We start from the raw sequence: 19,050 nt of genomic DNA, 5'->3' as shown, positions 1-19,050 counted from the left end.
AAAAAATAAAAACCTCTCACACTTCATCACAATAACATTTGCCACATTAGCACAGGCTTCACAATTCAGCTTCCCCGTGGAGTTTGGTGAGATTTTCAGCTACACTCCCCTCCCCAGTCCCATTTCATATTTTTATTTTGTTGTTGTCTTTTTAAAAAAGGAAAGTCTGGTTGTGTTGCTTATCTACTATTACTTCCAAATAAGAACATGCTTTCATTTACTGAAATTGGATCCCCATTCACTGCCTTGGCACACTCAGGACTGTCTTCTCCAGAGGGTTGGAGGCCTGTTAGATGGCGCACAGTTGGAAGCTGGTGGCACTGAGTCCCTGCCAAGGCTGGCAGACCTTTAAGATGGCATCTGGTGACCTTTTCCCTGAGCCCCCCTGGGTCCTCCATTTGAGATTTGATGTTCTCGGCAGGGGTGTAATCCAAATCGAATGTGAGATCTGGTGAGTTGGAGTTATACCGGAGGTGGGCCAATGGGAAGTCTCTACACTGCTTTGGGCAGTCGATGCTCCCAGAAGCCCTTGCAATGTTTCTTTCTAACCCTGAGACTCTGAGCTGTAGTAGACGGTGCCCTAAAGGGCTGATTTGCAGGAAGAGCCCAGTGTGACAGAGGGAACAACTGAACAGCTTTTGCCTCATTTATTTATCATCCAGCAATGCAGTAATCCTAATTGCTCTAGTTGTAGGATGGCACTAAACTCTTCACGGCGTCCCTGAGAGCTGCAGCCGAGGTCAGAAGTACACATGAAGAAGCCAGTCGTGCCTTGTTTCCAAGATCGTGTTGATGGCATTTTTTTCCTCCTCTTCAAATGGCAAATTTCTATTTTCAGTTCTGCAGGTAGATAGCACACAAGCCTCGAAGAAAGAACTGTGCGTTTGTGAACAGCCTAACAACCAATGTGTGTTGACGAATTGTTTGTGCTAACAACAGGCACATGCCGTTTCTCAGCTGGGGAGTCATTTTCGTGATAATTTTAAAGTGCTATGTATGTTGTGTTTTTTTTTTTTAAACAGCTTTTACTTTGAACAGATTTAACAGGTTATTTTTGGTTTTACATCTACTGTGACTGTTTTAACAGACAGGCAGATACATTTCACATTTCTCAGGCAATTCTGTCCTGAAACTGCCCACGAAAGGATTTTGAAGGTGATTAACGAAAAGATGATTTATCTCCCTTGCCTTTATCCAGTGGAGTTAACTCTCTGCCCCAAACCCATTCTTGCCTTCAAATCTGCACTTCCTCCTCCTCTACTCTCTGCTCCTCACAAAATGTAAACTTTCATGGATTCTCTCCTGACTCTAGGGGCCGTAGGCTCTCAGGGGTCATCATGCAGATTTAGGTTTAAATTCCGGTTCCACTATTGAAAAGCTATGTACAATGAGACAAATCACATCAACTCTCTTAGCCTGAATTCCCTCATCCTAACAATGAAAATAATATAAACACCTACCTATAGGGTTAATCTCAAGTTTAACTACCTAGTGTATGTGAATGGCTCTAATGGGATTGTCATGTAGTTAAACGCTCAGTAATATTATTTTTGCAACCATTGCAAATCCTAGTTATTCGTCTCTCTTACGAACTTCAAATAGCACTGATTCTCTGTAATATTCACTTGACATTGATTTATATGCTAATTAAGTATGTTTCATATTTATGTAAATTTTATACTAATTTCTTTGAACAGGTTATGGAAATATAATGTATCTATTATATATACACACATAAAAATGCACATGTCATATATATAGTCTCACCAAATTTTCGCAAATGTGTTAAACCCTTGTAACAAGTGCCAAGGTAAAAGACAAAACCAAAACCAAAAAAAATTGAATAGTACAGATACCACAGAGGCCTTTGGTATTCCCTTCTGGGCTCTACACCTCCCTAAAAAGGTAACCACTACCTAGAAGCTATCGATCTAATTTCTGGAAGCAGGTTTTTACCTGTGGTTAACTTTACTCTTTGTGTTATTTTTGGACAGCCAAATGAAATTAAATTTCTTGAGGTCAGGGATCATATGCTCTATGTCTTCTTTAACTACAAGAATTATTTGTTAAATACACACCTTTGTCCTCACTTTCCCACCTTGCTCTGTTGTCATTCGACTGCACCTGTCTGGAAAATCCCAGCCCTGAACGCACCCATCTCTCCTTCTCCCATCTCCACAAGGACTCCTAGGCAATCCTAGAGAAGGGTATGCCCCCTCCCAGCCCGAAGCCACAAAATTGTGGTCTCCAACCTTCATGGCTACTTGGTTGTACCCAGCCGACCTTTCTTCTTGTTCTGACCAGCTCTTTTCCACTTTTCATAGCAGCTGCCTCAAGCCATCTGCCCTTAGTTCAGACTTCCTTCCCTAGCACTTCCCCCTTGAGAGCCAACAGGGAAGCATACCTTATATATCAAAGAGAAAAGTCAAGCTGTCACCCAATGTATAAATAAATTTGTCTACATCCTCACCTATCTCCCTACTATCCTACCCTGAGGTTTCATTTCTACCTCTGTTCTCTCAATGACACCCCACCTCACTTTGTTGGGGTTCATCATATTTCATCAATGACATCCTCTCTTTCCCTCTGGCTCAGTTGGCACCATTGACATTTAATTGTGTTAATGTCTCCACTATCCTTCAACATGATAACAACAAAGCCCAATCTGAAACCCTCATTGCATTCCAGTTACCAATCCATCTCTCTCCCCTCTTGCAGCCAAACTTCTTTGCAGAGGTCTTTATACCTCTGGGATTCGGTTTCTTGCCCCCTTCTTTCCCCAGCCTATTTCAGCCCAGCATCCATCGCCATTACCTCACAGAAGCTTCTTTTTCAAGATTCCTGTCGGTGTCCTTATGGCTTAAAACAATGGACACTTTTCAGAACTCACCTTTCTCAGAAGCCCCTGACACTGTTGACTATGCCCTCTTTCTGGAAACATCCTTTTCACTTTGTTTACAAGCCCCACACTCCTGGTTTCCCTCCTGCCTTACTGAGAATTTCTTCTAAATCTCCTTGTAGGGCTCTTCTGCTCTTTGTAAATGTAGGTGTTCCTCTGAGTTCTTTATCAGGCCTTCTTTCCTTCTCATGCTACCTCAACCAAGAGGATTTCTATAAAAAGCATACATACATTCAAATCATTGCCTGTGCTTTGTTTGGCTTTATCAAATCAACAAGTAACGGAGTGATTGTTTTATGCTCTGATGATGTCATGATTTAAAATGGATCCTTTGCATTGTATCAATACTAACAGTTGGAATTTAGTATGCTTTCTATAGCTATATAGAAATTGACTTTTCCTGATTATAAAATAATATTGTAATATCATAAAATAAACTTTTAGGAGTATTCTGAATTCTGCTACCCAGAGACACTTACTGTTTATTTCTGGCATGTTTCTTTTTAGATGTACTATGTACTCTCACACATAAACACATATATTATGTACATACATTTTACATAGTTGAGATAATTATAGTTTTCACTTATTTGTATAACTGGACATTTTCTTGTGTCATTAAGACTATTCCTAACTATTTTCATGGCTTTATAAATTCTATCATATGAACATAGAATGAAATATTCAACATATTCACCTATTACTAAATACTTAGAATTTAAAATTTTTCTGCTTCTGCATTCTTTTCCATAATACACAATTTTAAATATTAATTTAGTAGGTTAAAGCATTGCGACTTCCTGACTGAGCCTTCATACATTTTGTCAGGTCACCCAATATATTAATTATATCTATTTATATGGACGTTGGCATTTGACTTTCTTATTTTCGAAGTTTTCTCAATTTAAAATGATGTCTTATAATTGCTTTGATTTGTGAGTCTTCAGTTGGTAAACAAGGTAGACTCTCTTTTTTTTTTAGTTTGTTTATTATTTGCATTTCTTTGAATCATACCTACAGTTGGTTTTTCCTTTTCTTTTCCCTATTTAATATTCAATTTAAATGGAGGACTCTTGAGAAGAAGAGAAGCCACAGGATAGCACAGTCTCTCTAGCTAAATGATCCATACACAGTAACCAACGTCTCCTCCTTCATTCCACCGTGCTGAGTTACCACTGTTCACACCACCAGAGTAACACCCTCTATTTCTTATGCCAGCCTAGTGTATTCACAGTCTGCCCTGTGAGTAACAAAGTGCAAAACTGTTTCTTCACAGCAAGGAAAATGAGAACTTGAAGGCAGAAACTCAAACAGTACTCCAGAAATCCATGATTGGTAGTGCAAGACAGATGAGCAGAGACTCCCCAGCTCCTACTAATCCTACTGATCATCAAATCAACCATGACCCAGAGGATGAGGAAGAAAACAAGCACCAAGAGAACAACCAGAGCCCAGAGAACAACCAGAAATTCCTCACAGGAGCACTCACAAGCAGATTTCTGGATGGCAAAGTGAGTGACAAAAACCCAAGCTTCTTTTGGTAATTGACTAGGAAAATTCAAATTAGGTTCATACCATACACCCTTGTACTAATGGTAATTAATATATTTTGCATAAGAGGGACTTGGAATTCATTTTTTAAATCAGAAAATAAATTTGAGATCATTTTGTATATTGCATTCTGGTTGACCACCAAGTGAATTGGCCAACCTACTCCACCTGCAGCTAAATCAGTGATGATCATATAGTGATACATGTAAATGTACATGCAACCCTGGGATATGCTCAAGGGGAAAGGTCTGTCTAACATTACAAAAAGAGTTCATTTATTTTCAAAATCCAATGCGACCAGAACTGTATATCAAAAAATTATCAGCCAAAACCATCTTGATAGAAATATATATCTCTGCACTCTGTTAAGAATCAACCAAACAATTCACAACACACTAACTTGATAATGATGAATCCATATGATTAGTAATTTGTAATTAAAAAGCAAGAATAGCAGCAATTGGAAACTGGATCCAAATCAAGACAAAACTAATGATTCATTGGTAACAAAGTACCACTTCCAAAAATTGCTGAAATTGCATTTAGACGGATACATAGAGTCGGAGTTTTGCAGTGATGCCAAGCATTAAGTGACAGCCAAATATTTCAGTAGAATACTGAATTCGAGTCTGCAGTAAACTCTAACATAACTATTTTTAGTTTATAATTTTAATAGCCCTTACTAAATCACTTAGATCCTAGCTAGTCTTTAGTCATCTGAGAAAATAAAAGCCTATAGATTTGTGATCTTTTCCTCGTAAGAACTCTGCAAAGCTTATAATTTAGAGTGGTTAATGGCCCACCAGTGGACCTCAGACCATACTCTGCAAGGTCTAGTTGAACACAGGTCCCAAAAGAACAGTGACTTGCCCAGAATGTCAGTGGCGCAACCTACGCTGGAAATGGTGCCTCCTAATCCCCAGTTAATGTGTTCTTTCGGCTGTCTTATAAGTAGTCCTTGAATTCAGGGCCTGGTTGCAGCAGGATATAGTGCATCTGCAAAGGTGAAGTGACCTATTGTGAACTTCTAAAGACCTCTGAGTTTTTACATAATTTTGACTCTTGCATTAATGTATTTATTGTTACTCCCCAAGGATAACCTTGGTAATAATATCATGTCATAAAACACTTTATTATTGACTGGTTGCTTTCAGATAAATTATATCATTTGCTGTTTGGAATTAACCCCTTGAGGTAGGTACCAGTGTTTTCTCTATCACTATGGTATAGATGATAAAACTAAGGCTCAGAGGGGCACCTGAGTGGTTCAGTCAGTTAAGCATCTGACTCTTGATCTAAGTTCCCGCCATGATCTCAGGGTCATGAGTTGAAGCCTTGTGTTGGGCTCCATGCTGGGCATGAAGCCTACTTCAAAAAGGGAAGGAAAACAAAACTGAGGCTCAGAAAAGTTGAAGAGGCTCATAAGTGTAGAGAGAAGATGTTTATCCAGGTTTTCTTCTCTCTCTTTTTTTCAAATCATCTTTCTAATTATAAAGTACTGCATACTCATGTACAATTTTGGCAGATGGAGAATATAAGAAGAAAACTCAACCAAAGAAAAATAATAACATATTTCTTTCTTTTTTTCTCTGTGCATAGATATAGAATGAGAATCATTATGTATTTACTCCTTGTGATCCTGCTCAATTCATTTCATATTAAGAATTTTCACCCTGGCTTTAAAAAATTCTTCCTAAGCATCATCTTGAATGGTTCTATGAGAATCATACTCAGAACAAGCACTTAAATATCATTTATTATGTGCCGGGCACCATTCTAAGTTCTGTACATGTATTAACTAACTTAGTACTCCCAAGCACCCAATGAGGTAGGAACTCTTATTCTCTTCAGCCCGTACAGGAAGGAACTGAAAAACAAGGAAGTCAAGTGCCTTGCCCAGGTCCTGAGGCTGAGAAGGGACAGAGCCACAATTGAAGCCCAAGTCCTAGGTTCCTAATCACCACCAACTGTATTCATTCCTTTGTATGGATATAATATGGCTCATTTAACTAATCCCTTACTGATGGGCATTTAAGTCATTTCTAGTTTTTCTCTTATAAATGGAAATGGGTTTCTTGACACTCCCTCTACCACATCAAGCAGCCCATTCATGGAACAGTTTCCGCAGTAGCCATTATCATGGCCAGAATGTTCACTGAATAAGCTGTTATTGGACCTCCAAGATACGGATTCTTTGCTAGCTCTGTAGTGCTAGAGGGGGATGATTTGCTCCTCCCCTCCCAGAACTCAATGAGGTTTCTTGTGGGAGACTCAGCAGGGCTAACACCCAGCCACCAAATACAGCAAGGCCTCCTGGGAGGTGTGGGTTCTGACTAATTGGTTCTGTCTGCCGAGTCTATGATGCTGGCCTGCCAGATGGCAGCCACAGTTGCCTGGTAAAGAGACCCTCATTACCACCTTGACTAAGTGGTAAATGGAATTCTGCTGCAGTGAAAGAAGTAAACCAATCAGAACTCCTTCTAGATCCTTCTCTCTCACACATAGATGAAAATAAGCTTTCCTGCCTGGGATGTAACAGGCAATCTGGACTGCCTGAATTTGCTCCAAAAGAAAAGTTGCTGATAAAGACTGAGCTAACGTGGGTGAGGACAGGCAAGTGTGAAACTCTTTTCTAAATTACAGATCAAGTTTGAAGAGTATCATTAGTTAGTAGGAGGTAAGTAAAGCTGAAAATGCTATGAGAGCTCATCGTTTCATGTATCTGAGAACAGTAAGATATCTTAGAAATCAGCAAGTACAAATCTCCACTTCCGAAATGAAGAATGAGGGGCCCAGAGAGCTTTAGTGATTACTTTGAGGCTTTACAAGTCAAGAGCCTGGCTCTTCTTAACAGTAGCCTTAGAATCCTTTTTCTCCAAATTCTGTTCCTTATGTGTCTTTGAAAATACAAATACTGTTTGTATTATTTCTCAGAAGCATCAGCTCTGCCTTCTCTCAGAAAATAAAAAAGAATGTGTGACTAGCTACAAACTCAGTAGCACGGTTTCAAAAATAAAATTAGAGCGTGTTTTTTGCATCTGGCAGCATGAAAATGAAAAGTGTGAGTGCTTTAATTTTAATAATTATCATAGTTGATCGGTAATGTGTTCTTTTCAAAGTGCTTTTGTGTGTTTTATCTTACTTGTTCTCCACAGTACCCTGAGAGGTAGGTGGAGGCACATGATGTTATCCTCATTTTGTAGATGAAGAGACAGAGGTCAAGGACATTTCCACTTGGCCGTGCATTGGTAGATTCATCATGTTCAACACAGAACCTTTGATCCTGCTCTTTTTCTGTGGTCTGTGTCTCACAGAGTAGACTCCCATCTTTGCCGTTTATATCAGCAAGAAACCTAGGCATGCTTTCCTTCTCTCTCTCCCTGAATCTAGTATCACTGAGCCCTTTAAATCCTAACCCTTTATGTCTCTCAAAAATGCCTTCTTATTTCTGCTTCCTCTGCCATCATCCTAGTCAGACCACCATTGTACCTCAGCAAGTTGATTTTAATTATCTCCAAACTGGCTGTCCTTTTCTATGCTTCTCTCTCTGTATTGGTCAGCTACTGTAATAATACTGCTGTGTAACAAATCACCCCAATACTCAGTGGTTTATACCAAGAATCATTTATGCTCACACCTGCAGATGTGAGCTAAGACAGCTTTTGCTTCCTTTATTTAGACTTTTCTAGGCTTGGCTGCAAATGATAGATTTAGTTCAGGTCTGCTCTCGGTTTTTCTTACTGTTCTGAACCCAGTAGGCTCATCAAGGCAAGTTCTTCTTATAGTAATGGAAATGTTTCAAGACAGCAGACTCTACCACAAGTACGTATTAAGTCTTTGCTTGTGTCGTATCTGATGTGGGAAACAAAGGCAGAAGAAAAAATTAAATTTCCTTGCAACTTAGCCCATTGACAAGTCTGTGAGACAGGCAGAGTGACATTCCTCTGGGAACTCAACTGCCTCAATGTTGACTCTTTGCTGAGGGCAAAAAGTGATCTTAGCTTAACATTATCCTGACCTCCAGGATTCTGTAGGTTTCCTTTAACATAAAAAAAAATTCCTTTGGAAACTCCCTTTATCTCTACCCCCAAATATATGTTTGCAATCATCCTCTAAGCATAAAGCTCACTGATATACATCTGACGGATCTTATTGATGTGCAAATGTTGGGGTTCTGGAGCCAACCCAAGAAAAAAATTCTTAGGATGTCTTTGGTGCAAAAAAGGTGGTTTTCTTAAAGCACAGGGATAGGACACATGGGCCGAAAGAGCTGCCCTGGGATTGTGAGGAATAGTTGATTGTTTACTTGGGAGCTGGGGGAGGTAAAGACCGGGGGAAGTTTCCAAAAGCATTTAAAAAAATTTTTTTTTACATTTATTTATTTTTGAGAGACAGAGAGAGACAGAGCACAAGTGAGGTGGGGCAGAGCCAAAGCAGGCTCCAGGCTCTGAGCTGTCAGCACAGAGCCCAGCGTGGGGCTCGAACTCACAAACTGTGAGATCATGAGCCAAAGTTGGAAGCTTAACTGACAGAGCCACCCAGGTGCCCCTACAAAAGCATTTTAATATGCTAGAGAAGACTCATGGGATACTGGAAGCCTAACTATTGTCAAGCTAAGGCTATTTTTCCCTCAAGGAAAGTATCAATATTAAAACAGTTGGGAATTCCTGGAGGAATGTTCTACTCTGCCAGCCTCAAGTATTTGTCAATGGGCTGCAGGTTCTAAGGAAATTTGATATTATCTACATTTCCTTTTTGCCTTTATTCCACATAATTATGATTAAGGTTTTATTAGACAGTAACAAATGACCTTATCCTAACAATAGCTAGCCCTTTCAAGGTCCTAGAAACCTTGCTTCCAAAATTCCTTGGAGACTTAAGCTATCCCTAACCCCCTCCCAACTTGAAAGTATATAATCAGTCACCCATTACAACCCCAATGCAGCTCTTCTGCCCATGGGTCTTGTCCCTGTGCTTTAATAAAACCACCTTTTTGCACCAAAGATGTCTGAAGCATTCTTTCTTGGCTGTTGGCTCTGAACCCCAATACTTCCACATCATTATCCACGAACATCTGCCCCATTGGCCAAGGTAAACCACATGGCAAAGCACAACACAACTGGGGCAAGGGTATATATTTTGCCTCTTTTAGGAAGAACTTCAGAAGCACTCAAGTGTGGCCACTACTTAAAAGACTTAAAACCATTGTTTAATCCCCTTTGCCCTAGTATAAAATGCAAAGTCCTTGATGGTCACTCCAACTCACTTCTGTTGTCTCTACTTCTCTCACATGCCCACCTTTCCCTAAACAATCTCTATTTCCCAGATAGAGTTCTGTTCCATTTTGTTTTCTATGCCTTGTCCATGCTATTCCTCTTATATGAAATTCTCTTCATGTAACCTCTAGTTACACTAGGTCTCAACTTACTGAGATATCAACTCTACTAAGAAGCATCGCTGTCTGATCACCAAGATTGTGGTAAATGCCTTTTGTAAGGTACTTATAAATCAGTCTGTGCATACCCCTCTGGCAGATGTTGCTATACTATTAAAATGGGTTGTTTCCTCTAATGTAAACTTGTGTGTCAGTTACACTAAAAAAAATAATTAAAAAAATTAAAAACAATGGTATGAAGTAGGTGCTCACATCTCTATTTTATAGGTGATAAAACTGAGACACAGTGAGTGACATGAAGTAATTTTCCAAAGCTCATACAACCAGTTGAGTATTGGTGGATCTAGGATGTGAACCCAAGTAGTCTGGATCCACTATACCTGTCTAAATCTCTCTTTGATTATTGGACCCCACTCCTCAGGAGAAAAATTAAAACTCTCCCTAAAGAGAATGGGATTAAATGCCAAGAAATACTATTTTGTTGAGTAGAGTTGAGCTTTTGAGTGCTAGAAACCATTATAATATTTTAGAATTTTTTGCCCCCAAAGAATGAATTTTTGCCCCCTCAAGGGCAACATTGAGAACAATGCATGTACTACACTGTAATGCCTCTCATAAACACATCATTTATGGTAAGATTTCTTGCAAATAAACCTTATAAGTAAATGAATACTTTTTTATATATAAATAAAAACATAGGCTTCCTTGTCTCCTTCCATGAGTCTATAAATTCCCTGAGAATAAAAATTTTCTTATTCACTTTTGTTTCCAAAATGCCTCTCTCTATATATTACCCAAAGCCAACATCCAACATTTGTTTACTAGACAAACACTAGAGGCTTTCACATTAGAGTCTGAAAGAAATCAAGCATATCTATTATTTCCATTGGTTTTTAATATAAAATTGGAGGTATTGGCCAATGTAATTTTTAAAAAGAAAGCAATTACAGACAGAATAATTGGAAAGAGGAAGAACTATTGTCAAATGATACAATTACACACATAAAATTTGAAAACCACTAATGAAGAAACTACTAAAACACTAAGAAAATTTGACAAAACAGATTTATATCATCAACATACACAAATCAGTGGCCTTCATATATTATAAACAAAAGCTAGTTAGGACACAAAATGGAAGGCAGCATTTATAATTACAAATAAAAGCATACCTATATTAATTAAATAAGTAAATAAACCAAATGCCTAGTCAAACTTAACAAGAAATGTCCAAACCTTTATGAGAAAAAATAAAAAACTCTCCTAAAAGACACAAGAGTAGATTTGAACAATGAAAAGGTATGCTGTTCTTGTATAGAAAAAAAGTTAACATTGTGAATCGCTATCAAAATCCCACTGACATTTTTTTGAAGAAATAGAAAGATCCAACCTAAAATTCATATTGAATCTCAAGGGACCCTGACGTCCAAAGCAATCTTGAGAAAGAAGGTATACAAGCGTATGGTAATCAAAACACTATTGTACTGGCAAAAAGACAGACATTAGAATAATGGATTAGAATAGGGTGTCCAAAATAAACCCTCACATATATGGTCAAATGATTTTTTTAACAAGGGTTCCAAGATGATTCAATGGGGAAAAGATGGTCTTTTCAAGAAATGGCACTAGGAAAACTGGAATGTCCACATGCAAAAGTATGTAGCTGGACCTTCACCTAACACCATATATAAAAATTAACTCAAAATGGATCCATAGCTTAAGTATAAGATCCAAAACTATAAAACTCTTGGAAGAAAAAATGGGCAAAATCTTCACAGTGGATCTGACAATGATCCCAGCTTTGAGCCTGGAATGTCTCCTTACACCAGAAGCAATGGAGATACCAAACACTTTCCGAGACTTGTTAAAAAAAAGGCTTGGAATCTAACTTAAAATGGCTCTCACTAAAATAATAATAATAATAATAATAATAATAATAATAATAATAATAAAATATTAAAGGCTCCTAGTAGTCAAAAGTGGGATCTTTTGGCTATCAATAAAAGTAATTTTAATGGATTTAAATGCATTGTATATGCTTAAATCTATAACCTTATAGTGATTAAAAAAAAAAAAAACCTCATTGATCACCTGGGAGAACGCTAGGGAACAGACTATTTTTTAAATTGGTAAATAATAGAAGCATTTATTGTTTGCCTTTTCTATACAAACTGTATTTTTTTAAGTTTATTTTGAGAGAGACAGAGAGAGCAAGCAGGGTAGGGGCAGAGAGAGAGGGAGCGAGCAAACCCCTAACAGGCTCCACACTGTCAGTGTGCTGAGGTCTGAGCCACCCAGGTACACAAACTGTATTTTAAATAATAGTTAATGAAGACAGTTTCTCTGTAAAGAAGCATTCCTATTAATAAAAGAGAGCTAATAATAGGACAAGAATATTACCATTTATGAAACCCTAATGGAAAAGAAATGGAGTAAAGCAATGAGCTTATCAGTACCTATAAAAAGAAAGAATCTGACCGCATTTGTTTGCATGGGACAATGTATCACCTTGTGAAAGGATCTTGCTAAAACAACTGAACTTGAATAAGATCAAGACCCTGGTTCTAACTATTTTACAAGATAGAGATGGGACGGTTGGTTAAACCTTGCACAGAAATACAAGCAACCAAATCCAGACTGTGGAAAACTTTATAGGGCACACAACACCGGCTTCTTCAGCACATCAATTACAAGGGAAAAAAAAAAAAACGGCAGGAAAAAAAAGGCGGGGGTGGGGCAGTGAAGGGAATAGGAAGAACTAGAAATTTAAAAAGATGTAAAAGATTTAAACCAATTACAATATACGGATCTTATCTGGTTCCTGTTTTGAATTAACAAACTGAAAAATACGATATATCAGATAACTGGAGGATTTTCAACAACTGACTGGATATTTGAAGATGTTGAGAAATTACTGCTTTTAAAAGTATTATAATGGGATTGTAGTTATATTTTCAAAAATTTGTTACTCTTAAGGCAGAAGTTGCCAAACTTTGGCATGTGTTATAAGTACTGGAGGGCTTTCTAAAACACATATATCTGGACCCCAAGCCCTGAAATTCTCATTCAGTGGGTCTGGGGTAGGTCTCAAGAATTCACATTCCTAACATGTTTCTAGGTGATGCTGAGGTTTCTGGCCCAGGGACCACACTTTGAAAACCACTGCTTTATAGATACATGCTAAAAAAAAAATGTGGATGAAATAATAGCCCATCTGTGGTTTATTTACTTCATTTCTGGTGGCAGGTGATGTGGGTATAAATAAAACAAGCATTTCAGTTGATAATTACAGCCTGGTGACGAGTATATGGAATTCTATTATACTATCCTTACCACGTGTGCCTGTGTTTGAAGTGTTCTATAATTGCAAGTTAAAATGTAAAGAAAATATAAATGTTTATATTTATAAATATATATGTTTATATTTGTAAATATAAATAAAATACTCAAATGATTAATGCTAATACTTATTGTATTGACTTCAGGTATAAAAATCACATGTTAAATTTATTAATTTGGAAATACTTTTTTTTCAATTCTACATTTCTTAAGAAATCCTGTCAAGCTTTTTATATCCATCTTTCTCATGATTGTATTTATTATCACTAGCATCTCTTTTTGAGCCATTTAACAGCTTTCTAGAACACATCAACACCTTGGTCTCAAATGTTGAAGAAACAGAACTTTTCAAATCTGCATTAGATGCTGTCTCTGCAGATTTCCTCTCAAGCCCCAGCTATGCATTGCACAATATGAAGACAATTCGTTGTGTTCACTTGTCTTGGAGGAGGGTGTTCATGGATTCCACAATATAACCACTTTATTTATTTTTAATTTTTTAATGTTTATTTATTTTAGAGACAGAGAGAGAGACAGAGCACAAGGAGGGGAGAGGTGGAGAGAGAGAGGAAGACACAGAATCTGAAACAGGCTCCAGGCTCTGAGCTGTCAGCACAGAGACCTATGCTGGTTTCAAACTCTGGAACAGCGAGAGGTCATGACCTGAGCTGAAGTCAAAGACGTCCAACCGACTGAGGCACCCAGGCTCCCCATCACAATATAACCACTTTAAAATAGTTTTTTTAATAACCAATATTTTTTAAAAGTCTTGTTTACACTCCCCAGACCCCAAGAAGAATTACTAAATCTGTGTTAATGTTTTTAAGTTTATTTATTTTGAGAGAGAGTGAGAGACAGAGAGAGAGAGAGGGAGAGAATGAGTGGGGTAGCAGCAGAGCAAGAGGGAGAAAGAATCCCAAAATGGGATTCAGTCTCATGGTCATTAGATCATGACCTGAGCCAAACTCAAGAGTCAGACGATCAACTGACGGAGCCACCCAGGCTCCCCTAAATCTGTGTTAAACTTCTGTGCTTCATTTGTAACAATTCTTCTAGGTAAATGTCACAATACTGGTGTTATGCCCCAAATCCACTGTGTGTTAGCCACAAGCACTATTTTGTGATTCAAAGTAAAACAAATGAGAGAAACCTGTAGAACTGGAGATTTTACAGATACTCTGGCAACCCTTGAAGTCAGAAACATGGTAATTCTTCATCAACATCTTCCATGTTATCTTCTTTGACACTTTGTGGATACAATGTTTGGAAAAACAACAGCCCCCGGGTGATTGATGTCAGCAAAGGGAGAAGTCTGAAGCCAGGCACACGCCACAGGGCCTGAACAGGCCATCGTCACCTTTCTCACACTGTGTTTCTCTATTTGTTCTTCAAATTTGGCACTGTTCTTAAATGCTGGGAGTCAGCGGGCTACCAGACTGTTCTGGCCCACACAGAGCTCTCACTCTATTGAGACACACAGCAAATAACAAATCAAGGTTTAGAATTTACAAATTGTTTACAATACATTATAATACTCATTCCTCACAGCAGTCCTGGGAGTAGAATATAATTTCCTCTTTCCATAGGAGAGGCTATAAAATTTAGTCTGTGGACATCTAGGCTAAAAGATCTGTGATGGCAAGAGGCATACCTGCCTTGTTCACCTGTATCTGTAGTGAAGATAAAGGCACTCAATAAACTGTGGTGTTTAAATGAGGAAAGGGACACCTTGACTCCATTGGAATGGTGAAGTATTGATAAATGCTCCTTCAGAACCCTACAGTATAGGGGCACCTGGGTGGCACAGTCAGTTAAGTATCTGCCTTTGGTTCAGGTCACGATCTCATGGTTCATGAGTTCAAGCCCAGCCTTGGGCTCTGTGCTGACAGCTCAGAGCTTGGAGCCTGCTTCAGATCCCGTGTCTCCTGTTCTCTCTGCCCGTCCCCTGCTCACTTGCTCATTCTCTCTCTCTCTTTAAAAAATAAATAAACATTAAAAAAAATTTTTTTAAAGAATCCTGCAATATAGAAGTGCATCAATGCTCAGAGGCAGAAAAATATTTGTATGTGGCTGAAAATAGAAATGTTTTATATTACAAATAATTTCCAAAGAAACATACTGTTCTAAGAAAATGTTCTAGGGACGCCTGGGTGGCTCAGTTGTGTAAGCATCCAACTTCAGCTCAGGTCATGATCTTGTGGTCTGTGAATTTGAGCCCCTCATCGAGCTCTGTGCTGACAACTCAGAGCCTGGAGCCTGCTTTGGATCCTGTCTCCCTCTCTCTGCCTCTCCCCCACTCACGCTCTGTCTCTCAAAAATGAATAAATGTTTTTAAAAAATTAAAGAAGGAAAAAGAAAAAGTTCTAGGAAACACCTGAAATACCTAACCAAACATTTTATAGGATGAAACTGCTCTGTGGACTGAATGTGGAATCTCTCTCCTCCTGGGGTAGTGGGGAAAATGTAGGGTTCAAATCTTATCTGCACAATTTACTAGGGGGTAAATTTTGAACAATTCCTTTTTTTTTTTTTTTTACCTTTATTTATTTATTTTGAGAGAGAGAGAGAGAAAATGCTCATGCATACATGCCAGCAAGGGAGGGGCAGAGAGCGGGGGGGAGAGAGAATCCCAAGCAGGCACGATGCTGTCAGCACAGAGCCCAATACAGGGCTCGATCTCACAAACCATGAGAACATAACCTGAGCTGAAAACAAGAATCTGATGCTTAACTGTCTGAGCAACCCAGGCTCCACAATGTCATTATTTTTTATGCCTATTCTAGAACTCTCTACCACTCCTGCTCACTCTTCCCACTTTAAAGAGCCTCTTTAAAATGCTTCACGACTATAAAGCACCTACAGGTTGCTATCCATACTGACTGGTTATTCAACATGACTATCAACTGAGTACAGACATTCAGCTTTCAGTGAATCCTTCTGATAATGTCTCCTTTCAATTACCTGACATCAAAAATAATCATGTGTCTCAATTTATTCCCAAGATTTTATTTTTATCTGGTATGACACGGTAACAGATATAATGACAACTGCCTTTCAGAGAATAGTTTCTTACATTTCCCACACAAAGGCAGCATGCCACATATCATAGGAACACATGAGGAAGGACCAAGCTCTGTCAGGAGGCAGAAGTGAGGGGACAACACAGGCTACAGTCTTTATACAGGTTTCCACAGGAAAGGCAACGCAGCGTAGGGTAAACAGCTTAGGACTGGCTAGCTTGAATAATTCCAGCAGGCTTTGAGTATAGGGGTGGTCCCTAGTGGTCCAGTATCTGGACTGGGTTGATTTGGGGCAGGGGAAATATTTGCTTCGTGAGAAATTCGTGAACCCTGGGAAGGGCAGTCTCTTCCAGCCAGCAAGGCTACCTGAGATGTCAAAACGTCATAAAATACAGACAATAAAAAACATGAGTAATACACCTACACCATGGCAGGAGGGAATGGTACTTCATCACTCACCTTTGTTCCATCATTTATTCTATTGTAAACTTTATGAACATTGCTCTTGGGATATAATATTCTGGGCTTTTGAATCTCTTCTGTTCCATTCCTGACAAAACTCACAATTGCCTTTGCTGTTCTTCCTCAATCTGTTAATTAAAACAGTCTAAAGGAGTGTCTGGCTGGCTCCGTCATAGAGCATGGGACTCTTAATCTCAGGGTCGTAAGTTCAAGCCCCACATTGGGTGTGGAGCTTAATATATATATATATATATATATATATATATATATATATATAACACACACACACACACACACACACACAGACAGCCTAAGGATACCTTTATCTCTAATAAGAACCCTATATTTGCCTATAAATGCCTTATGATATACCTATTTTTCCTTTGTTGCAGATACCTTCTTTCTTGCACAAATGAAACGGCACTGTTTTACTGTTAATATATTTGTCAAATGTATGAATTGCATAATCCTGAGATTGATGTTGAGACAAGCATTCTTTGGGGACTCGTTGATTCAGTCACTCTATGGACTGAAGTCACTTAGAACTGGGAATGTGTTTTAAGAGATTGTTTCCTCGTTCATATTCTCCCTTCTTTCTTCTTTCTCTTTTCCTCTCTCCTTCTGATCCTTACTACCATTTGTCTTTGTTTCTTTAAGATTCCCATCCAGGCAAATGCCCACTGTAGCTCAGTACCAACTGGAGACCAGTCCCTATCCTATATCCATGGCCTCCCCGGGAGAAACCTCAGAGACTGGTCTTTGGAACAGATGGCAAGGGACAGCTCTGACCAACCTAAAGTACGTATACTAAGACTTGCCTTGTTTTCTATTGTGGATGAAGGGTATTATTTGTTGCCTGTAGACTTTGATGTGCAGCAGATCATGAGACAGTCTGAGAGGGACGCTAGAGGCCATATGATGAAGCTTCCAAGAAGCTCCTTGGTGAGCTTACAGGCAAACCTTGATTGTCTCAACTGAACTTCTCATCTTTCTTCCACCTTCTTCCTCTGGAGACAATGGGTCTCTAAAACTTGGCATTCTAAATTCTCTTATAATTTAAAAACTTATTTTGTAGAAGACGGGTGATATACCTTCAGTAGCCTTCTCACAGAGTATGCACTCTAAAATGATTTTCTTCTTTTCTTCTTCAGAAGGCAACAGTCCCGAGGTATTGCAAACTAATAAATATGCCCAGAATGAATACCTGCCTCCAGGTGTTACCAGCTTGCACTGTTCTAGACGAGGCCTGAAAGTGGGTGCTCTGATATCAGCCCCACTAGGCTTCTGCTTCTTTGCATTGGCCGTCACTTCTCATTTTAGAGCTGTGTTAATTGATTGTTGCTGTTGCTCTTGTGTCAGGATTTTGGCCAGAGGCCAAGTGGAACAACAAGAGAAGACGCTTTTCTTCTTGCCCTGGTCAGAAGAGAACTCAGCTCGCGCCCTTTGAGTTCTGGCTTACTAGAAAAGCTTCAGAAAGAGCTGAGGATCCTGGATCCTATCTCTTCAGGATTTCTTCTCCAGTCTCAGCTAAGCCACCTTTTCTTAAGACAGGAAGTCCCTCTACAGTTACCAATAGTCAAGATCCTTTGCCAGAGATTTTCTAAGAGGGGCTCTCCAGAAATGGTACAGCCATGTTGCTATTCTAAGCATGGGTTCCTTTTGTTTATTTTACTTGTACGCACCAGAGTAGAATTAAAATTTTAGTTTCTCTTTTTTTTTCTTAAAAATAACCTTTACTATTGACTCCTAAGACACAAAGCTTATTTGTATTCATATGTGGAAATTTCTAGTCAGAAGAAACCAGAATAGAAAATGGATTAAGTCTCTTAGCTCTATTTAATTTCTTTTTAAAAGACTGCTGTTCCTGACTTTCATTATCTGCCCTTAGCACTATTGGGTTACAGATTCAGGAAAATGGGCTCACTTGAGTCAACTTACATGTTGGTCAGTCTGTAGGCTCTGAGATGAGAATGGAGAATTTGACTAGGATGTATCATTGTAGAGAGTTCCCTAAAGAGTTAGAGGTGGGAGGTATATTTGAAATACAATTCACCACCATTTGACTAATTGGGAAGCTGAGATCCAGAGTGGGGAAAGGAAATTGCTTAGTGTACTCAGAGAATTAATGGTGGACCCAAAGCAGAGATTAAGGCTCCCCAGTGACAAGTCCAGGGTTCTTGCTCTGAACACTGCACTTCCCAAGCTCACATTTATGGGTAGATACAAAGCATAGTCCAAGTGTAACCAGGGTGCTAGAGGAATATATCCTACAATAGAAAAAAGCAATAGCAATGGGTAAATCATGAGTGAGCATGTGTAGAAAACCAGGCTAAAACAAACCTCATAGGGGTAATCTGGGAATTTAGTAATATAATAAGTGCAAA

The 19,050-nt window shown here is 38.8% G+C and overlaps 1 protein-coding gene and 1 long non-coding RNA gene across 5 annotated transcripts in view; one reads left to right on the top strand and one right to left on the bottom strand.

The window, feature by feature from the left end:
- Positions 1-19,050, top strand: part of CC1H1orf87 (chromosome C1 C1orf87 homolog) — a 78,982-nt gene that overhangs the window by 14,600 nt on the left and 45,332 nt on the right. Inside the window, exons 3-5 of one of the 3 annotated variants that reach the window (XM_007089871.2) lie at positions 4,176-4,410; positions 17,324-17,464; positions 18,026-18,289. In XM_007089871.2, the coding sequence (XP_007089933.1) occupies positions 4,176-4,410; positions 17,324-17,464; positions 18,026-18,289 (640 nt within the window). The remainder of the gene's footprint in view (positions 1-4,175; positions 4,411-17,323; positions 17,465-18,025; positions 18,290-19,050) is intronic. The other 2 variants (XM_042997399.1, XM_042997400.1) reach the window with 2 other exon arrangements.
- Positions 1-19,050, bottom strand: part of LOC122241404 — a 132,891-nt gene that overhangs the window by 76,693 nt on the left and 37,148 nt on the right. The window lies entirely within an intron of this gene.

Source organism: Panthera tigris, chromosome C1, assembly GCF_018350195.1.
Source record: "Panthera tigris isolate Pti1 chromosome C1, P.tigris_Pti1_mat1.1, whole genome shotgun sequence".
Lineage (NCBI taxonomy): Eukaryota > Metazoa > Chordata > Mammalia > Carnivora > Felidae > Panthera > Panthera tigris.
The sequence above is the reverse complement of the archived record's forward strand: the minus strand, read 5'-3'. Positions and strand labels throughout refer to the sequence as shown.